The sequence below is a fragment of the Arvicola amphibius genome, chromosome 9, assembly GCF_903992535.2.
Source record: "Arvicola amphibius chromosome 9, mArvAmp1.2, whole genome shotgun sequence".
NCBI lineage: Eukaryota > Metazoa > Chordata > Mammalia > Rodentia > Cricetidae > Arvicola > Arvicola amphibius.
Window position 1 is genome coordinate 106,435,109 of NC_052055.2, and position 22,074 is coordinate 106,457,182.

Genomic DNA, 22,074 nt, shown 5'->3' on the forward strand with positions numbered 1-22,074 from the left:
ATCCATGCCCCAGTTGTTAGGAGTCATTTTGTAGGCTGAGACTGCTTGTTTACTTCCCAGCATCCCAGACTCAATAATCACACAGAAACCATATTAATTACAACCCTGCTAGACTAACAACTTGGTTGTATTCTTACCTTGCTCTTATATCTTAAATTAATCCGTTTCTATTAATCTATGAATTACCATGAGGTTGTGGCCTACTCATAAGGTTCTAGCATCTGTCTCCTTAGTCAGCTACATAGTGTCTCCTTGGACTCTGCCTACTCTCTAGATCTCTCCCAACCTGGCTCTATTCTGCCCTGCTAAATAAACAAACAAACAAACAAATAAATAAATAAATAAATAAATAAATAAATAAGCTTCTTTATTAACCAATGGTAATAAAATAGATTCAAAGCATACAGAGGAGAATCCCACATCAGTAATGCTTGACCTCAAAGTGAAAGGACATAGTGCTCATGGCCTAAAACTAAAAACATGAAAAAGGTCACGCTCTCCTCTTATAGGTTGATTGTTTTCAGGTATTGTCTCTTTCTTTCCCTCTCACATACAAACACACACACGCACACACACACACACACACACACACACAAATGAGTGAGAGAAAGTGAGAGAGAGATTCTGCTTAAAAAAAAACTATGGAGTAGAAAGTATGTCCCTCTCCTTAAGGAAGACTAATAATTATTTAAAAATCCAGAGAACTCTTTTGGCCAATTTTGAAAAGTTCTACTGGTATTTTATTTTTATTTCTTTGTTTTTAATCTCAGTGTTCCATTACGTTTTGGCTGCGCCGATATTTCAGCTTCTTATCTATTTCCTGTTCTATCATAGAATCAGACAATTTTTTCCCTAAGTACCTTTGTTACTTTATTAAAGAATTGTATGGAAACTATGATACATTCTGATTTGCAAGGATATAGGGAATGAGGATGAGAAAATATTTTACCAGAAAGAATTTTACTGATTTATAGCTCTGGCTTGCCTGGAACTTCCCATGTAAATCAGGCTGACCTTTAACTTTCAGATATCCACCTGACTGCCTCCCAGGTGCTGGGATTGAAGGTGAACAGCACCATGCCTAGTCTAATGGTTTTCTTAAAGAAAATAGTTGACAAAACTCAACTTTTCCCTAAGGATGCCGACATTCCAAGTGTTTGTGAGTTTTTGTTTTTTTTTTCTGCAATTCCTGCCCCCATGGTCATATTAATGAATCTGGTATATGAAATGGAGTGCGCATGTATTGTGCTTTAAAGAAATCGGGATGTTGTACAAACTAAAAAGGATATAATTGTGGTATAGCTCAAAGAGCTAGTGACAGCTATTTCTAGCCGTGACTAGAAGGGTTTTAAATTAGTTACGGAGATTTATTAGCAATAAAATTTAGTGATTTTTAATTTCTACTGTTTAACTATGAATTACCAAAATTAGGCCAAAGGCTAATATGGATTTTTGTTTAATTAAGAAGCCTGATGTAATTTTAACTGTCAACTTCTACTTCTGAGCTTCGGTGTGTTACTGAATCTTCCCCAGGAGTTACTCAGGGACCTCTAAACTGATAAAACGAGGCCTTCCTGGGTGAAGCTCTGGATTCCTGGCTTTAGATGAACCCTACACACATTATATGCTGTGCATGTAGAACAATAGGCATGATAAAGACACACACAGAGAATGTGTGAAAGCTGCTGCCCGCACCTCACCTAGGGGATTCTTCTTAGCTTCTCTTTATATATGCCTTTGAATTAGATGGCAGTAAGAAGTCAGCAATCCCTTCCATTTTAAGCCACATCCCAAGGCACTGTAGGTCCCTGTCACAGGCTAGTCCTCTCCTTTTCCATTTTAAGGCACTGTAGATCCCTATCACATGCTGGTCCTCTCTTCTTGTCACAGCTCTTATGCATTTTTAGTTTTTCATTTTCAACAAAGATTACTTTAGATTATAAAACTTACTTAAACTTACTCTATCAGGTCTGTTTGGCTCTGTCAAGGTCTGGTTCTTCTGTTCTTCTGAGTTTTCAAACTTAACAAATTCTGAGTGAAAACCTACATGTGATATTCCCCTATGACTGATTCATGGTTCTAGCAGCTACCCATCTTCTGCTTGACGTTTGAAATACACTTTAATAATCCTCATATTCCTTTCTATTTATATGTCTTACGTCATAGCACTTTGAGATGCAAAGAATTACATTTTGCAGAATTAGGGACCTAAAATAATAAATGTTAAAATAACATGACTGACGGCACTTTACCAGTATTCAATCAGGTGGGACAAATTTTTTAATTCTTTTTTATTATTAGTTCTTTAAAATTCTGAGAACAGCACTAATTTGGTATAATATATAATATTTGCATCCATTAACGTGAGGATGACAGACTAAGAATCTTTTTGTACTGTAGCCAAAACCTTTAATAATATAAAACAAAAATTTAAATCAAATAAACAAATCAAACTTGTTTATCACATACTTATCTTTTAGCACAATACTAATAAATATTCCCTGCTGTCAGTACTATTAGCACCCCCTACACCTCTATACATTTTCTCCTCCCAAATCTCTACAAGTTAGGCACATCAAAATTAAAGGTATTTAGTACAGTTTCTCAAGAGTTTCATAATCAATCCATAATGTAATGGGATTAAATTTTGGTAATTTTTCACTCTGGTATAAAAAGTTTTAGCTTGTTCCTACTGCTGTTATTTTAGGAATGGGAAATGAAAAATAGACAGTCTTTACTAAGACCTTGCTATGTGCTCTGGGCCACTATAAAAATGACTGCATTGGGAATGAAAATGTGCCATCCAATATGTACATTCACGGTCAAATCCACATTCTTCTCTGGAGCTGGCTCTACAAATACCTTAATTAGAAAAGGATAAAATATACATAAGGATCTTTTATCTGTACAATTCCCAGGGTTACAGAATAAATGTTACCTAATGTAAGGAAATTCCTTGTAGCTCAGCAGTCTCCAGGGTTTGAAGAATATTCTATGACAAAATGGGTGGATAATTGTATCAATGGTCAAATGAAGGAAAGCAGGGGTACAAGTCAACATTCAATGCCATCTTTCTCAGGAATGCCAAACTAACTTCTTATTCAATTCCTTATGCAATTGAACAAAGCTTCACTATTTTTTACTTGTTTATTATTTTTGTTTTTGTTTCATTATATAATGGATCCAAAGTTAATAGTAAAAGGAAAAGTTTTATTTATTAAAACAGTCTGGTTTTAAAATAGGGATAGAGGGTTGGTGTATCACTATGAAAATATACCCACTCATACGTAGTCTTCAGAATTCTGGGAAGCCTTGGTACTTGGTACTTTCTTGGTACTTGTTTGCTTTAAAATAAGCTAAAGCAATTTAACATACACATAAGAATATTATCTTAGGGGCAGGTTATAGAGCATGCAGAGAACAAAAATCAAACTGACATATTTGGAATTAAACTAAAAAATTTCCATTATATCCATATATTTCCATACAGTATCTTCCCAGGAAGGCACATTTAAAATATTTCAATAATTTATCAAACTTATACAAAACAGAACTTGATTAATGAATATTTTCATATCCTTATATAATTTATGACAAGATTACAACACCAGACAGGCTGTAATTCATGCTGGCTATTCTCTAAATATTTTTGAATATGATCGGTAACAATTCATGCTTTCTTGTCTTATATTTTAATCAAAGCAATATTTGACACCTTCAGATTTAAGTAGAATAATTGCACACAGCAACTGTTGATAATTAACTGCAGCAAATTCTCTTATCTAAAATGTGGCATCATTTTTCATCTTGCCATATTGTTAACAATGATATACTTCCAAATGAAAGTGCCTCTCTTGTAAGTTAATTTTAAAAGTAGACAACTTTTCAAGAGACTAGATGTAGTTCCTTGTTTCTTCATAGTTGCATTAACTCTTCAGGGAAAAGGCTAGACAGAACAACGCTGGAAAAACATGAATGGAATAATAAATTCCATTGACTAGATCAAAGATGTATACAAACAGTGAAAACTGGAACAAAAAAATAGATGGCTCTAGAAGTCAAACTCAGGAGAATATAGCTTAGGTCTTGTACTAAGTTTAAAAATATATTTTTAATGAGCATTTTTGCCTGCTTTGCTATACTACGTGACACAGCAACCACATTGCCTTCCTATGTCACTTTTCTTGTCTGAAGTTATTTTACATTTATGTCTCTCTGAAGAACTTTCCCTTGCTATTAGGACTTTAGCCCCTTTAATAAGACACCTCACAGAATTTCCTATCAACTTATTTCATTTTTAATTAATAGTACATTAAGTGTTCATTCACTACAAATCTATGAATTTCTTAAGTTACAGTGTTTAATCATCAATTATTTAAAATGAACTTGTATTCTTCCCAGTATTTATTCATTAGACATTCTTATTTTATGACCACAGCTCTTAAAATCTTGGACTGTTAAGGTATAATTAGCATTTAATAAACATGTACTTAGTCTACGCTAGCTAGTTTTTTCATAGGAATAGGTTTGTAGACATAGTTTCATAGGCACAGTGCGAAGCTACTTACACTAGTTGGACTCTACATGGTTGTACAATTTGATTTTAATGAAAGTAACTTTTTTTGGATTTTTCAATTTTAATAATTAACCTATTCTATTTTACTATTCTAGTAAATAGATAAATAATTTATTAAATAATTTATTTTTAATTTTATTTATTAAATTATTTCTCTGTTGATTCTGATCTGAGTTGGCTTTGGTTCTCAGTGAGTCCAAATCAAGTGAGTATGAATATTTGTGTGTAATATTTTATAGCTATCAGATTTGCTTTATTTTGAGCCAATCTGGAGCAATGGGATGACTGTCTTCGCTGTGTGTCTGATACATGAAGAAGCGCATGGGATGACTGTCTTCTCTGTGTGTCTGAGATATGAAGAAGCTCATGGGATGACTGTCTTTTCTGTGTGTTTGAGATATGAAGAAGCACACGGGATGAGTGTCTTCTCTGTATGTTTGATAGATGAATAAGCCCATGCACATGTATTTTAGGATCATTTCCCACACTGTATTTGTCTCCCTACCTGTACTAGTTCCATTGCTTTGGACAAATCTTTCCAGAAATAGCATGAACCGTTTGCCAAGAGTCAATTTCACAGCCTCTCTCAGTGGCTACATTTGACCACAACTTACAGGATGATGAATTCTCTTAGTTGTACAAAGAGAGCTTTTAGTTTGGTTAGTAAAAAAAAATCTCTTTATACAACAGTGTAATTCTTCCTTAGGGGTTGTCCAAACATTTGCTTTGTTTTAGTCCAGTGTTGTATTTTATGCCCGAGCTGCCAGCTTACTCTACTTGCTTCTAGCAGTGTAGGGAATTCTTATATCCCATAAAGCAAATTTCAATCCATAAACCCTGAATAATATGTCCAAAGTCTACTACTGATCTGAATTACTGTTGTACTGAATAACACCTCCCTAGTAATGTGTCATGTCTTTTTATGTCTCCATCTATTAACTCAGGGAAAGATGAGTGTCCGGGTTGGACACCCGACTTAAAAGTATGACATGGCAGGAACACAGATGGCATTTTGAGCTTTCTTACCGTGCCTGGGATTTCTTTGCAAATCTAGATGAATTTGGTTAGTGCTGTTGATATTGTACTTAGCATCCTAAAGAATTCTGAAAGTAACAGTTCTCCTGAAAACTAAAGAATATATATCCACAGTGGGAAGCTAAGACACAACTCTCCATTCCCTCAAAATTGCATCTAGAGAATATTTTCATGTATCCACTTTCCTGAAGGCTGAAAACACAATACATGAAATGATAAGTAACTGATAGAGTAAATCCTCAGAACTAAGCAGACACGGCAATAAGGGGGAGGATGTTACATGTGAGTGGGGAGGGACTTTCTTTGCATCTGCCTTTGCAGTCCCCTGTAGTGTCTACTGTGATCATGAACACACAATGCTGCAGATTTTCCTCACACTCTGCATGCCCTGTCTGTGTTTACAATGCTCCAACCATGGAGCATTAACAGACACATTGCAAGGTGCTTGCGGTCTTCCTCAGTTCTTGCCCTTTTTAAAATTGCTGCATATCCTTGAAATGACCTGTCGAACCTTAAGCAGCTGTCCTTATAACATTTATGGCGTTTTCCCCCTGCCAGAAAAAGCAATAAATGAACATTGTAAACATTTAGAAACAAACCAATTTCAAAGGACAAAAAACTCATGTAATATTTCAAAGCTCTTAAATGAGAATTACTAAGTTATATTTGATGTGTTTTCTTTAAGCCTTTTGCCTGTATACGTATACATATGTGCTCACTTAAAATTAAATGATACCTGTTAGGCAAAGGGAGAGTTTCAGTTCCCATCTCCTGTTATACTCAAGGGCTCCAAATTTTGGCCTGCCTTGTTCTCTGAGAAACTGAGGCTCTCTCTGTGTTTTTGCTCATGTGTGTGCACTTTTCTTGTAAGTTCTTATTCCTTGAATGTCATGTTTTAATATCCTGCTCAAAATCTGTAGGCATTTAAAATATGGTAAGTTATATTATACTGTTTACTGCAAAGAGAATATTAAAAATCAGATATGCAGTGTTTATCTGGTTATGGAGTTTGGTTCAGAAGGTAAGATACTTTTAATTATATGAACCTCAGCCCAATGTTTGATTTGCTTCTGATGAAACTGCTTTCCCAACAAACTAAGTCTTGTTCAGCATCACATACTATTCAAATAATTTTGTTCTCAAATCCGACAACTAGTTTTTATTATAGTTCTCACTTACTATAAGAATCTCAGCACTTCTCTATACTTTCTGCGAAAATGTGAATATATAACATAAACCACAACCTTGCCCTAGAAGGCTTTATGTTCTTTAGTTTAGCTCATCAATATGTGTAATTTTGGATTCAATTAAAAATAAAAGGAAAGAAATGGGCAGCTGTCAGATCTACTGGCACACAGGTACCCAGCCTGCAGATGAAAGTTTTGTTCACCTTTACCTTGGTGTATATTGAGCCCAGGGAACCAGTCTGGGAAATAAACAGACTTTCTCTCAGTTCAAAGTTACATCTAGTTATAGGGAGATGGCAGTGGAACAGTGAGGAAAGCCAGACTCACATCTATAACACATGGCAGGAGAGGGGAGATTTAAGATGAGTCTCTTGTGATTCTTGAAGTCTCCAAATTTCTGGCCTACTCTTGGTCTGTAAGTCACATATTCCTGCTTTGGAAGCTCTCTCTCTCTCTCTCTCTCTCTCTCTCTCTCTCTCTCTCCCTCTCCCTCTCTCCCTCTCTCTCTCTCTGTCTGTGTGTGTGTGTGTGCGTGTGTGTGTGCGCGCGCGCACGCTCCTGTGCAGATGTGTAGGTGTATAGGCATGTATGTGACTGCAGGTGTCTATGGAGCTCAGAGATTCCCATCAGATTTTTTCCATAATAATTATCCACTTTATTTTTGATAGATAGTTTCTTCTTGAATTTGGAGTTCACCCATTACACTAGACTGCCTTGATAGGAAGCCCAGAAGTCCCTAGTCTCTCCCTCCCCACCTGTGGATAGCAGAGGTATGCCTACCTTTTCTTTTTTAGCCTGGGTACTAAGGATACAGCTAAGTTCTCAGCTTGCTTAGTAATGCTTTTCTTACTGAAGGATTTTCCTAAACTCCTTAAAGCTTCTGTAATCCATACATCACTTAAGTTTCTCATGTAATTGTGACTACCACGTCACATGATCCATGAATTAACTTTTGGACCCAGTTTTGAAGTAGCCTGAAACTGAACCATGATCTATTAAATATAACGGTTGGTCTTCTCTACTGTGATAAAATAATAAGAATTAATAATATGTTAATTGTTAAGGTTGAAAGAGAAAAGTAGTATAGGCTTACCAGGCACCACTTTGCTGATGAATTATACACGAAGAGCTTAATTAAACATGACTGCCCCATTCTCCTATTCTATAGAGAAGAATGTCAAAGAGCTTGGTTTGAATCTAGAAATTACTATTTGAACTTTCCAAAAATATGCTTTCACCCAAACCTTATTATCTCTCATGGTTTCATTTGTCTTTTATGTCTTTATTTAAGCTTCCAGCTAGTCTCATCTGTTGACAGTTTTCATGAATTAGGAATGCTCCTCTTAGGATCTGAGTTCCATTGCAAGCTCATCTGGTGGCTGAATAGGGACAGTCATACTAATGATGCCACTTTCCACTTTCATATATGATCTCCTGCTGAATTGATCTGTGCATTCCACAGTTGTTGTGTTTGGCTGATGTCTTCTGAGCAAGGGAATGACTAGCTTCCTGATTGAAAGACTGAGGCTCTGATTTGCCCTATGTGTTTGCATAATTACCATGATCCTCAAAAATACTTGTACAAATTTGAGTAATTATCATTATCCCTTATAATGGGGAAGAATGTGCTAATAAAAGAGAAGTTGGGGAGCAGAACTAGGGAACTGTGTCAGGAAGGTCACTGGTTTATTGAACATTAAGGATAGTAAAATTTAATTTCAATTTGGGGTCAGAGGTATGGAATTTCTCCTTTTCTCCCTCCCCTTTCTCTTCCCTTAAGTTTTCACTCATCTATTCTTGTTTTGTAGCTCTTTGGTGAACATCAATTTTCTTTTTGAAATTCAGCTTTACACAGTTGTAAGGCTTGGAAAGATGAGTTTCCGGTTAAAAGACCATTTATTCACCTCACTGCAAATTCAAAAAGAATAAACAAAACAATGCTAACAATAATAAAGTTCCTTCCTGAGGAAGAAATTTATGTCTGTCTGTCTGTCTGTCTGACTGACTGTCTATAGATCATCTACCCATGTATGTATCTATAGTTTATTCTGCTCCCGAAGTTTTACTGCCTACCCCATGCTTTCTTATTACCTCAAACAAAATTCCCAGGAGGCATGTCTTCATGTGTCATACATGATCATTTGTTCTCTTTTACATAACTAAAGTAATATCTAAGAAAAATAAAGACTGTTTATAATCATAGATGATATTGGTAAGTCAGACTTTCCTGTTTACTGAATCATATTTTAGTATGTGTTTATTGAGTCTCTATGATTGCCCTGAGGTATTAGGTAGTACATTTACTGTATCATTGGTACGGAGCTTAAGCTGACTTCAAGTCACTTTGGGGCTCCCCGAGAAAGGCTTTTTAATAAGCAAATTCTGAGAGGAAAGCATGGAATAGATTTCCTGAGTTCTGATATAAGAAACAACTGATTAATGCCTAGAACCGTTAAAAGTTCCTGGGGCAATCGAACTGCCCTTGTTTTGTTCAGATTCAGACACAGTCCACTTTAAAAAGGCAATTCATCCCCACTATCCCTTAGAGTGCATTCTAGCGTGAATCCTTTCCAAAGTCATGTAAGAAGGTCATTTTACTCTTAAGAAAAAATAGACTTTAATTAAAAATCCCTGTCACTTGCTTCATAAGGAAAACATTATATGCAGAATTATATTAAATCCTGTTTAACACACTCATAATGTGTAGGTGTAATTATACAAATATAACTACAGGTGTTCAGTAACCACCCTATCCACACAGCATGCTATTTGGAGATTCTGAAGTAAGAGGTATTTAGTGGGCTCTCTAAGGTCACAGTCTGAAAATAAATTTGGATCAACTTAGAAGCATCAAGGTTTATGTAAAAATTTTTATGAAAAATACATAGGAATTAGATAGTACAGGAAGAAGGGAATAACAGAGAAACAGTCATATTATACCACAGCTCTGTCTGCTGATTTTTCCTGGCAGAACCGTAGTACAATTGAGCTGCATAATACCTTTTGACATAGGTAAGATTACCTAGAAACTGATCTGAGGAAAGCAAAAGTTTAAAAGGTTCACAGGATGTACAGTGTCCCTCACGGGATGGCCAGAATTCAAATTCAGATTTCCATTATTCAAAGTTATTGGGTTGTTGAGCTCTGAAGAATTACCTTTATGATAGTTCAGTCTACCATCACAAGATTGATAATTGACTGGAAGCACATGTACTTTCCCATGCTGTTAGTTAGTTGTAAATGTCAAGCCAACCAAAACTAGAATCATTTTGGAAGAGAGTCTTAATGGGGAATTATTTATATCATGTTGGCCCATGGGATGTATGTGGAAGAAAATTTTGTCCATGGATATAGGAAGACAGCACCCATTGTGGGTGATACTATTCCCTAGGAAGGAGGTCCTGGACTGCAGAAAGGAGTACAAAGATTGCTGAAAGCGAGCAAGTCAGGATGCATTTATTATGGGTCTGCCTTGGTCTAAGAATGTAATGGTTTTTATTTGGATTCCTGCCTTTATTTACCCAAAATGAAGGATTGTAGCTTGCGATGTTAAGCCACACAAGTGATTTTTTTCTCCTTTCTGTTGCTTTTGGTTGGGGTATTTTATCAGAAATGAAACTAGAATATACCCTAAGCCTGTGTTCTACCACTGAGCGTACCACCAGCCTCCAAATTTTTAGCTTTCTGAAATGACTAGTTGAGAAGAGCTTTATTTTGTAAGATGATTATATATTGTATCCCATCACCTCAATCTACCCTTTTTTTTTTTAAAAAAAAATGCATTTTATTCTTTCCATTATTTGCCTTCAGAGCTGAAAAAGTTTATAGTTGTATCCCTGAAAATGACTAAGGAACTCTTCTTTCTTAGCTTCCACTTAATATAAACTGTTACATTATATTCTTAACTTTTTTTTATTTTGCACTTCCTTCTAACCTCTTGCATTTCAGAATGTGGAATTGTGTCAGCAAGTTTTTTGAACACTCTCCCACTGATTTTGCTTATGAAGAGAACAGGTCAATTTTGGTGGCTCTGCAAGAAAAATATTAGTTTCATGTTACATAAAAAGAAAGTACGGAAGTATGTGGGTGTAATCGGTAGGCTTATCTCTTCCAGCAACAAAAAATGGTCCTTGAGATTTCTGAAAGCAGTCACAGTTTTAGTTGGTTTGCCTTATTTTGGGTTTGATTAAATATTGGAATGAATGATGAATCTATGTAGCACTAAAGGATGAGGCAACCCAGGTAATAACCAAAACACACAAACAGATCACAATAGAGGCATCAGTCTTCAATTAAAATCAACAATATTAAAAAGGGGAATATCTATCTATATCTATCTATCTATCTATCTATCTATCTATCTATCTATCTATCTATCTATATTTATATATCAGAAGACTTGGTGGATATATCAATGAGGGAGGTAGAAAATGTGTTTTCTCAAAACTCCCGTGAGACTACACAAAACTGCCAAGAGTGAAATGTGTGGTCTTTTGTAGAAGTTGCATGGTGTTGACTCAGGCTATTAATACCTGGGAAGAGAGAATCAGTTGCTCCATGATCATTGTTACTCATAGCTGCAAAAGATCTTTGGACAGAATACAAAAGATGAGCAGCACTGAAGGCCTCAGTGAGAGGAGAATATTAATATCTGCTAGCAGTCAGATGCAATCCATATAAAGAATGCTGCAGGGAAGCAATGTGGGTTGCTCATTGCAAGTGTTTGAGAACAAAAGATGCATGAGGCGATAGATTACCTGGAGCCAACAGTGGATAAGAAAGTGGTACTTTGCTCCATTATATGAACTAATAAGCACCTGTGCCATCTTTAGATTGGTATTAAAGAAAGGAAGATGCTGGGCAATCATGAAAATGTCCCAAATAAGGTATAATAAGCAAAGTTTAAGAAAAATCAGAATTGGTCTAAAGAGGCTTGTCTTCAGTAGCCATATCTACAGAACAGCCTGGCCTTTCATTTTGAATGATTTTGATCTAAAACTTTTCTTTCCTAGATTTGTCACTAGAATTCCGTATGAAAGACATCATAGTATAAGGTTGTGATTCTGTAAAATGAAACAAATATTCATGATTCATCTGCATTTCTATCTGTATTTGAAGTAATGACAGCAGTTACCTTAAAATTCTTATTTTGGTAAGTGCAATCACCCAATTCTTACCTACCATGGTAGAGCATTCAATATTTAGCTGCCAAGTTGAAAACAAATAAAGAGCTAAAGTGTGATGAGCTATGACAAGGACAAGTTGAGGAAATGAAGCAAACCATCTCAGTTATCCGGTTCAATCTACAGATTCCCTAAGCAAGATATGTCTCAACTGATGCTGAAAAGAGAGAATGCACATTGACGATTTTTAATACACAGAGAAATTCCAGTTATGTTATTTTTCATGTGGGTTCCTAGAAAATGTAGTTTCTTGATAGGTGTGGTGGCATCTGATAGTTTATTGACCTATGAAATTTGTCTGACTTATTAACACTAAGCAACTTGGTTCATAGTAACCATGTAGTGGCTAGGCAAATTGCTTTGCACTGACTGAAAATCTTCCATCTGATCTCTAATTGTCCTTCTACTCTACATTTATTGGAATATAATTTATATGTAATAAAGTTATTCATTTTCAAAGCAAAAGCAATGTTTTGAGTGTATTTGTATGGCCTACAGATGCTCATCATTTTCTTATTTCAGAATTGCCAGCATCCCAAAGAGAAAGTATGTATTCATTTAACAGTCCTTGCATCTTTCTCCCACAGAATACTAGTCAAATTGGTTTCCAATAGATTTGCATGTTTCAATAATTTCATGTCACAGTCTATGTATTCTTTATAATAGCATCTTTCACATAGCATGATATAATCAAGGTTCATCTACTGTGTAACATGAATAACTATTTGACCTCTCTTTATGCACAAATTATATTCTACTGTGTGGCTGGACAAGTATTTGTATATGCATTCTTCAGTAGAGTTGTTTCCCCTTTATCTATTATGATACTGGTGTGAAAACATTGAACTTTATATGAATTACTGCCTCTCTTGTGTACATAGCTGGGGTTGGATTTCAAGATGATATTGCAACTTGATAGTTACCTGTCTGAGATCCTGCAGACTCTTTTTAAAGTGACAGCAGCATTTTATAGCCTCTGTGCTTTGCTTTCTTTTTACAGACTCCAGAGGAACTAGAGGATGTTTCTGACCTTGAGGAAGATCATGAGGTCCGTAGCCACACCAGCATCCAGACAGAAGGGAAAACTGACCGAGTAAGTTCCCTATAGAGGGACCTCTGTGGGCTGGGAGTGGTCCCTGTCAAAAGTCTCTCATACATGAGATACTTGGATCTAGATTTGATTTTCTGAAGAACAGAGAGGTAGGACTCAGACTGTGGGTATAGCAAGCTAAAAAATATTTTCAGTTTTGAGAAATCTCAGTGAGGGCTCTAATTTTTGATAAGGAATCATTCCAAGCTGCTTTTGATCATACAAAAATCCTGACTATGAAAGTGAAATTCATGCATTTTTGTAAGGAACAGGATCCAGGATTTTGTAAATATACTCTGAAATAATAGGAATCAAAACTTCTTATTGAGTCAGTAATGGGAATTTTTCTTCTCCTTTAGTGCTTTTTCTTCTGAATGTCCCTCAAAACACACAGGCACCTCCCTCGAAGCGTACACACACACACACACACACACACTAAAAAGTTATTTTTTTCTAATTTTGTAGTAAGATAGGTCCATGTTTCTCTTTGACCTGAGTACATTGTTCTGAAAATAAACACAATTTTTGTATAGCCATAAAGTAGTTGGTAATGTATGGGTGGAGACTCCATCTTGAGGTTCAGGTTTCTACTGGCTACTTGACTTGTCAGTCCTCTTGAAGTTAATTTGTGCCAGGAATGCTCTACAACACATAGTATCTAGGTGTAATTTTCTTCAAATTTGGCTGCTATCATTGTTCAGAGATGGAGTCATGAAAGTAGCCATAGAAATGTGTTTTGCAAAGGTAAACTTTGTTCCAGTAGCTGGTGGAGTTTGTGTCACTAGAATCAAGGTAAGTCCGAAGGCTGCCAAGCCATTGTGAGAAGGAATTTTAATGAACACAAAGGGAATATTTTGCATTTGGATGAACGTGGCTGTTTTTACATTCAGGTATTATACAAATAGACAATGAATCCTTGATTTAGACCGTTGGCATTAGTAAATTTCATATTTCTTCATGTATAAATGAGGATTAGATCGGATGTTCTCATGTTTCTCTAGTAATTTCAAATAAGATGACACATGGTAGAGGGTTTTATAAACCTTAAATCTGCATTTGATAAGGCAAATCTTATCTTAATTCCATGTTTACTTATGTCTATTCTGTTCTGGTTGCCAGCTAGATGTCCCTGTTGACCTTCTTCCTGGACCTTTTATGGGTTATTCCTAGGAATGTTAGAAATGTTTATAGTATTAAGATCATCCAGAAATTTCCCAGGTTTGCGAATTTTCTTCCCTCTCTACAGTTCCATAGCAATCTGTGTTCTCCTAAGGGATTCTGTGCGACAGCCCCACCATAACAGTAACAAGACAGATCACTGACCGTCAGATGTTCCAGGAACAAAATTATATTTCACCTAGCTAGCACCTCTGCTCCTTTAGTTTTCTACTATGTACATCCCAAGTGACTAAGATGTCCTCCCTTTCTCTCCCTGATCCTTGTCTATAATTACGATGTGAAGTTCCTGTAGAAGATGCTTTAGGAGATCAGTGCGGATCACACATCTCTACCTCCAATCCTTTGTGCCGGTATTGGCAGTCTTCAGTTTCACGTCATTAACACGTCCTCTTTCATTTGTTGACTGGAAATTCTTATGGATAGTCCAGTGGGTACCCTTTGGAACTGATCTGAAAAGTTCACAGTAATGAATAGCTTGATAATATTTCCTTGGGTTAAACATCTCTCAATTCTTTCCTGACTATTCATTCTCCTTCAGCTACTGGGACTATTGCCAAAATCTAGTTCTTAACTCAACTACCTTCTATTGCCATGTTCTGCTTTTGTGTGTGTTCAGAAACAAGAAACTAACTTTGCATTTGCTTTTCTTAAATCTCATATTAACTTTGTAATATTTTGATAATATCATCTCAGCTTTACTAAAATCAATGAGTCTCAGACTTACATAACTGTTTTAGCTCTTTGACTGCTGTAAAAAGAAATCATGACTAAGGCAACTTTTATAAAGGAAATCATTCAATTGGGGACTTGATTACTGTTTCAGAGGGTGAGTCTATGATGATGATAGTAGGAAGAATGCAGACATGGTGCTGGAGCTGTAGTTGAGAGCATTGCATCCTGATTGATAGGCAAGAGGAAGAGAGTGTGAGACTGAGTCTGGCATGAACTTTTGAAGCATCAAAGCCCACTCTCAGTGATACACCTCTTCCAATAAGATCATACCTACTAACCCTCCTAACCCTTCCCAAACAGTTCTACTCTCTGGTGCCAAGCATTCAAATTTATGAGCCCATGTGAGCCATTTTTATTCAAATCACATTCTACTCCTAGATCCACATAGGCTTATAGGCGTATTACAACTCACACTGCATCTAGTTGAACTTCAAAAGTTCCCCAAATTTTTCACAATCTCAACACTGTTTAAAAGTCCAAACTCTAATGTCTCTTCTGAGACACAAAGCTATCTCTTAACCATAACCTCCTGTAAAAGTAAAAGCAAAAAGCAAATCACACATTTCCAACATATGATGGCACAAAATATACATTAGTGTTCCCTTTATGATGAAGGTCTCAACATTTTTCTGCTTCTTGTATTTTACATACTCTGAACAAATTTTAGACACTACTTAGGCACTGAGTGACATTTATTATCATTTTATTTCCTAAGTTTCACTCCTAGTAGCTTTGGCTCAGCATCATCTGTTATAGCTGTCATCGGCTGTAAATGCCATTGGGTATTGTAAAAGTCTGCAACTAAAAATAATGACTCAGAATCTGTAGACAATGTGGGACAAATATTAAATGACCAATAGTGCATTCTTTATGAAGTGGCAATTGGAGAGCCAAGCAAACATGATTATCTCAATATGGAACATGGGAATTCTCTGGACCAAAACTGTGATTATAGCTACTGAACAGCTTCCACAGTGGCCAAGAAGCTTGATTGTATAATAGATTTGTAGAAGATTGTTCACAGAGATGATTGTTTATTCTGTTCATTCTTTAATCAAATATAATATAGGACTTTTTTCATCTTAAAGTTTCAAAATAAAAGAGGCGTGAAAATAGATTTCTGTTATGAGTTGTTATAGACTTACTTCCCAAGCTTACTATAGTAAAGCTTTTATGAATCCACCTTTTCTTAAGTTTAAACTAAATCTATACTAATTTACATTTTTCTATAAACACAGCAGTTCTAAGTATTGAGTACCACATCAAAGTTCATACAGCATCTTCAGTGTATGTATCTTTTTAACAAAAGACTTGGAGTTTGTGTTTATTATTCTTCTCTCTTTAATTTTGGAGAGTAGAGAAGGAGACTCAAAGAACTTAGTTTATTCCAATCATGTTGATTATGACAAAATCACAGGTTTTATGTTCTCTCTCTCTCTCTCTCTCTCTCTCTCTCTCTCTCTCTCTCTCTCTCGTACACACACACACATACACACACACATACACACACACAGAGACACTTTTTAGAACAGCGCATTTACTATGCAGATCAAAGCTCTCATGCCTTAGTATAGAGTTAATAGTAGGACTTTGCACTGGGAAAATGATCTGCGAAACCAAAGATCAGGTTATTAAATCACTCCTGTTTGAACCTTATAAAATTCTAAATGTCTTAGTTAAAGATCTTCTAGCAATAGGAAAATCAGTTTGTTAATTCACGTTCAGCATCCATCTGGTGAAGTCCAATCACTCAGTCTCCTGTGGTAGATAGATTGCTTACCCTTGATAAATGACTTTTAGGGAAATAAAGTAGGAAATCAGGAGACTTTGTAGGGAGTAAAACTCAAATCTCCCAGCATGGAACTCACAAGAAGAGAGGAAGTTACGTTGCTTACAACCTCTTATTGTGCTGACTTTTTCTTTTGTTTCAATAATAGAAAGAAGAGAAATCTAATTTCTCATCTACTTCCCTGATTTATCTTCTGCCATAGGGACAGCAGGGGCAGCTAGGCTCAGCAAATTGTCTCAGCATTAATAAGAGAGCAACTGAGAGAATGTTCCTCAAACCTTCTCAGGGGACCACTATGTATTTAGAGGTTTGATAAAGTGAATTGAGAGAATGTAGGGATTGGAATGCGTGGAGAAGTGATTCAGCTTCTAGCAATGTTGATAATGTAAATGTTAAGAATACGGTATTTATAGTAACAGAAGAATAAGTTCAAGTCTTTGCTGTATTATTTACAGCAATAGACTTTTGAAGTGTTCTATTTCTGAGTCTCAGTTTTCTCATCTGTAAAATTCTAACAGTATCTATTTTTGTGAGTTGTCCAGAATAAATTATATATGTGAGAAATTAATTCGATTCTTGGCACAGAGAGTATATTCTATCGATTTTTATTTTTTGGTATTCTGATACTATCAGACTCAATAATCTTCCATAAAATTTTACTTCGTAGAGTTTCGTTGCCCCATAGATGAACATAGTTCATAAATTTTTAATGGACATTTCCAGATATAAACAACTCATACATTTTAAATTATTATGTGCTCACTATTACTCCATCCTACAAGGGGGCTTAATTACCCTTTGTTCTCCCCATCCATTTTTTTGTGTGCCACTGTCTCATTAGCAACCATGTTGTCATCGTGATTCTCAGGCCTACTTTATTGGTGTTAGCATTGCAGCACTGTGTCTAAGTGCTCATTAGTTTACTTACTACTGCCCCCAAGTCGGAAGAGCAGTAATGTTGGCAATCTGAACACATTGCTACAAGCACTCTATTTTGTTACTTGATATCAATCAATTTAATTTATAAATTAAACTTTATTATAAGATCCATGCATAAAGAAAGCATGTATGAATATTAAATTTGATACCATGTTTAGCTTCGGGCATCCATTAAATCATTTATCCCCCAGTTAGTGAAGTAGAGCAGACCCTTGTTTCATGGTACTGAAAATTTGTAACATTCTACATATTCCATTACCAAAAGTCTTTTGAAGTGTTTTGTTTCTTTCTTTGTTTCTTTGAAAAGGGTAAGAAATAAGGAGACACTTCAAGAGTTTAAAAGGAATTTGGCTTTGATATAATTTCCAATGATACAGAACACTTATGGCTGTATAGGAGCTAAAACAGAGACCTTTAGTCAACTCCTTTAAGTAGAGTAAATCAGAGAAAATTATCCAAGTATTGTCAAGTACTTGCTTTTTTCAAGTCCTGTCATCTGGGAATTTTCCTTCCTTGCAGCATTTTGGTAGCTTGACAACCCATGGATTATGTCTCCATTAGAGGTCTCAACCACTTTTGCAAGGTTCCATTTACAAAAAGGAGGATTCATAAATATATATTACAAAAGTGGTTAAGACCCCCTGATGGAGACAGGAAAGTCTCATGTTGGTGTTGTCAAACACCTCAAAGTTACACAGAAGTTGAATTCCTCTATTTTGTGATATATCCTGGTTAAGGAAAAGAGACAGGGAATCTCATCCTGGCACTTCAGAGAGTTTTCCAAGGAAACATTTAAAAATGACAATTTTCTTCATCTAGCCCAAGAAGTGCCCAGTGTTTCTTTCCTCCACCCACACAGCTTGGAAGCCAGTAGAGCTTTAAGTCTACTGTCTCCTACACTTATACCAGACCATGTCTGTTTACGCTTAAAGAGTGGCAAAAAGGAGACTCATTCAGAAGTACTTAATGAGGCCAAAAGTTTGTTTGAAGGTATCGGAAGCTGTCGCCTCTAATTGCTAGAATTGTTTGTGTGCATGAATGAAATAAAGCACATTTTTAATTTCAACCATTGTTGGCTCATCTTTCAGCATGAAGTTCTGCCTCTTTTAAAAGGGCTCCACGTCTTAGAAATTTCAGCAGCCTTTATTTGTGAGTTCATCACTCATTTAATATTTATGCATGAATGTATTGTAGCTTATAAACCTACTCTGCTTTACAGAAATGTCTTTGAGGCCATTGAATCCGTATAAGCTCTATAAATAGAAGCAAATTAGGAGAGAAATGAGAACAGTTGCCTAGGTTACTGGACACAACCTCAAAATGTCAACAGCAGCAAATGAATTGGAGCATATCAAATCTTAAAATGATTCTTGGTGGGTTAAAAAAAAACACAACTACCGATGTTCACTGCAAGTTCTTGGTGATACCAATAACCACCTCATTATTGCTTGTCCACAGGCAGTTAGCCGAATGTCCTCTGCTATGAGAGTATGAAAAAACCTGCCACAGATGGGTAGTTTGCTTAAAATCAAGAATAAAATGGTTTTTATAAGCCCTATTTATTATCAGAATATGCTTCCAATATAAATTACCATATAGCATATGAAGAGACGTGACCTCATTACCTGCTTCATGATATAATTTGAGCTGGGCTATTATGAAAAATAGTGCAAGGAGACCTGGGTAAAATTGCATGATGCAGCAGAAGGTGGTGACTTCTGATCATCAGTCTCTTCCATTTCAGTTTTGCTTCTTTCAACCACTCTGCTACTTTCTGTCTTCAGTCAAGAGACTGTCTGTCTGTGTACGTGTGTGTGTGTGTGTGTGTGTGTGTGTGTGTGCAGTTGTGTGTGCATGTTGTATGTGTGTGAGGTTCAGTGGCAAGCACCTCAGGTGTCATCTAACTTTAATTTTAGAGTCAGGCTGTAGAATTGGCCTTGAGTTTACTGAGATGATTTGGCTGACTGACTACCTCCTGTCTCCACCTCCACGGGAATCTCAAGTGGACGCCACACCAGCCAGTTTTCTTGTGAGTTATGAGGATAAAACATAGGTTCTTATGTTTGCAAGGCAAGCACTTACGGACCTAGGTATTTCACCAAGCCCTCTGTTCTATGAGCCAAGGTTCCCCAGTCCTTCCCATCTTTTTTAGACATTCTGCCATAGTATCAAGATTTGTTATCTCATTAGCTCACAGTGCCTAGTGTGGTCCTCTCTCCTAGGCTCTGTCTACTCATAGACACAGGCTTGGCTCTTCCCTCTAAGAGATGGCTCATCGGCATGTGTGACATCGTTTCAAAGGATACACGCCTCAGTCTAACTCACAAATCTGCTTCAAATATGTACTCTTGTGGAAATTTTAAAAGTTCAGCAAATTCAGATCAAAATCTAAGAGTAATTTTGTAGTCCTTCCATAACTTCCCACAAAACGCATTCTGCTTCTTCTATTTTCTTTAGAATGTTCTAGATTTATCTATTATTTCCATAATGCCTGCTATTAAGGATATATATTCATAAAGATTTTGATATAGGTTGCTGGGATGAGCAACCAAAGTCAGAACACAGTCTGTGTTCAATTTTGCTTAAAAACAAAATACCACAAACGGGCTGACGATTTTTCAGAGGGTAAAATGATAGGAATTGAAAGTCATTACCTTGCTAATTATTTTGACTACCAGCAATAGTTAAGTTTTTTGTGATGAATTCTCTTTCCATGATGAAATATGCCTCCTGAAGGTAGGCTCCTCATCTTCAGGGAGAAACAGGAGAGAATCTTGCTTGACCTGGATATCAAATGGACAATTCTTAACCTTTTAGAAAAATCCATTTATATACTATAAAATGGGCAAGATGCTTCCAAAAACATTTGTTTCTTAAAGAGGCAAAGAAATAATTTACAGTCCCAACTGTTAGATAGCAAGTGTTCTAACAAAGGGGAGATAGAGAGTCCTGGAGTAAATAATTTACAGTCCCAACTGTTAGATAGCAAGTGTTCTAACAAAGGGGAGATAGAGAGTCCTGGAGTCCTGGGAGGAATTATTGAAAGTCCATTCAGGCTCAGGGGACCATTAAGGACATTGTGGTCACCTCTTTAGTTCAGGAACTGGCATTTATCACCTGCATTCCTGCGTCAGGTTCTGACATTGTCTCCTCCTTTCATTTTTATCTCCCATCCCCTACCTTAAACCCACATGAAGTTTACAAAGAGATCTAATATTTACCACTGTGGTAGTTTGAATGTAATTGGCCCACATCATCTCATAGGGAGTGGCACTATTAGGAGGTGTGGCTTTGTTGGAGGATGTGTATCACTGCAAGGGCGGGCTCTGAGGTTTCCTATTCTCAGGATACTACCCGTATCTCAGTAAACTTCTTGTTGCCTGCAAGATCTAGGACTCTCAGCTATTATCCCAGCAACACATCTGCCTGTACCCACCATGCTCCCTGTCATGATGATAACGGACTGAACCGCTGAAACTGTAAGTGGGACACCCTTTCTTTATAAGAGTTTCTGTCATCATGGTGTCTCTTCATGGCAGCAAAAGCCCTAAGACAACCACCATACTTAGAGAAAATGAATCTGGGTCTGAGTGTCATTTTTTAATTAACATTAAATTCAGTCCATTACTGCCCTGTGTGAGCGAGCTTTTAAATACTGCTCCTGCTTCTACACTCCACATGTTAGTTCCTTTCCAGAACCCCCTCTTTCTACCTCAGTTATTTAGGCATTTGATTTCCTCTCAACCATTTCTCTACCTTTGAAGGGTCATGCTGCCTCAGTACCCGTTTTCTCCCCATCAGTAAATACTTATTCTTCAGTAGGGTTCTATATTGGCCCAGCATTTGGGGAATCTCATTTCTAAGGGGTCTCTCTCAACCATGCAACATAAATATTTTCACATCCCATCATGACATTCATTGTTAGTGTAGAATTTTTCAGATTGAAGTTTGAACTCTGAGTTATTAATTCGGATTCAATCCACTAAGCTATTAATACAAGGTAGCATGCTTATCTGAGTTTTCTCACATTTAGAGTGTTAGGCTACTGTACAGTACACATATATCTTGCAATCAATGAAGACTGATGTACTGGATTGAATGTGAAGTGTCTCCCATTTTGCTCAGCAGGTGGTCCTGTTTTGGAAGGTTCTGGAATACTTTTAGGAGGTGGAGTCTTGTTGAAGGAATTGGGACAGGCTTTTGGATTATTTAAGAGTCCTACTTCCTGTCTGCTCTTTGTCTCTTGGCTGAAGGCAGAAAATAGCAGATTCCGGCCACACATGTTTTGACCACTATGATAGACTTTATTAACTCATCTGGAAATCAAAACGACCTTTTCCATTTTAAGCTGTTTCTTAACAGGC

General features: G+C 36.5%; 1 protein-coding gene across 1 annotated transcript in view; it reads left to right on the top strand.

Annotated features, from left to right (window-relative positions):
- Positions 1-22,074, top strand: part of Ctnna3 (catenin alpha 3) — a 1,277,532-nt gene that overhangs the window by 1,121,654 nt on the left and 133,804 nt on the right. The window contains exon 13 of the mRNA XM_038342272.1: positions 12,982-13,074. Coding sequence (XP_038198200.1) covers positions 12,982-13,074 — 93 coding nt within the window. The remainder of the gene's footprint in view (positions 1-12,981; positions 13,075-22,074) is intronic.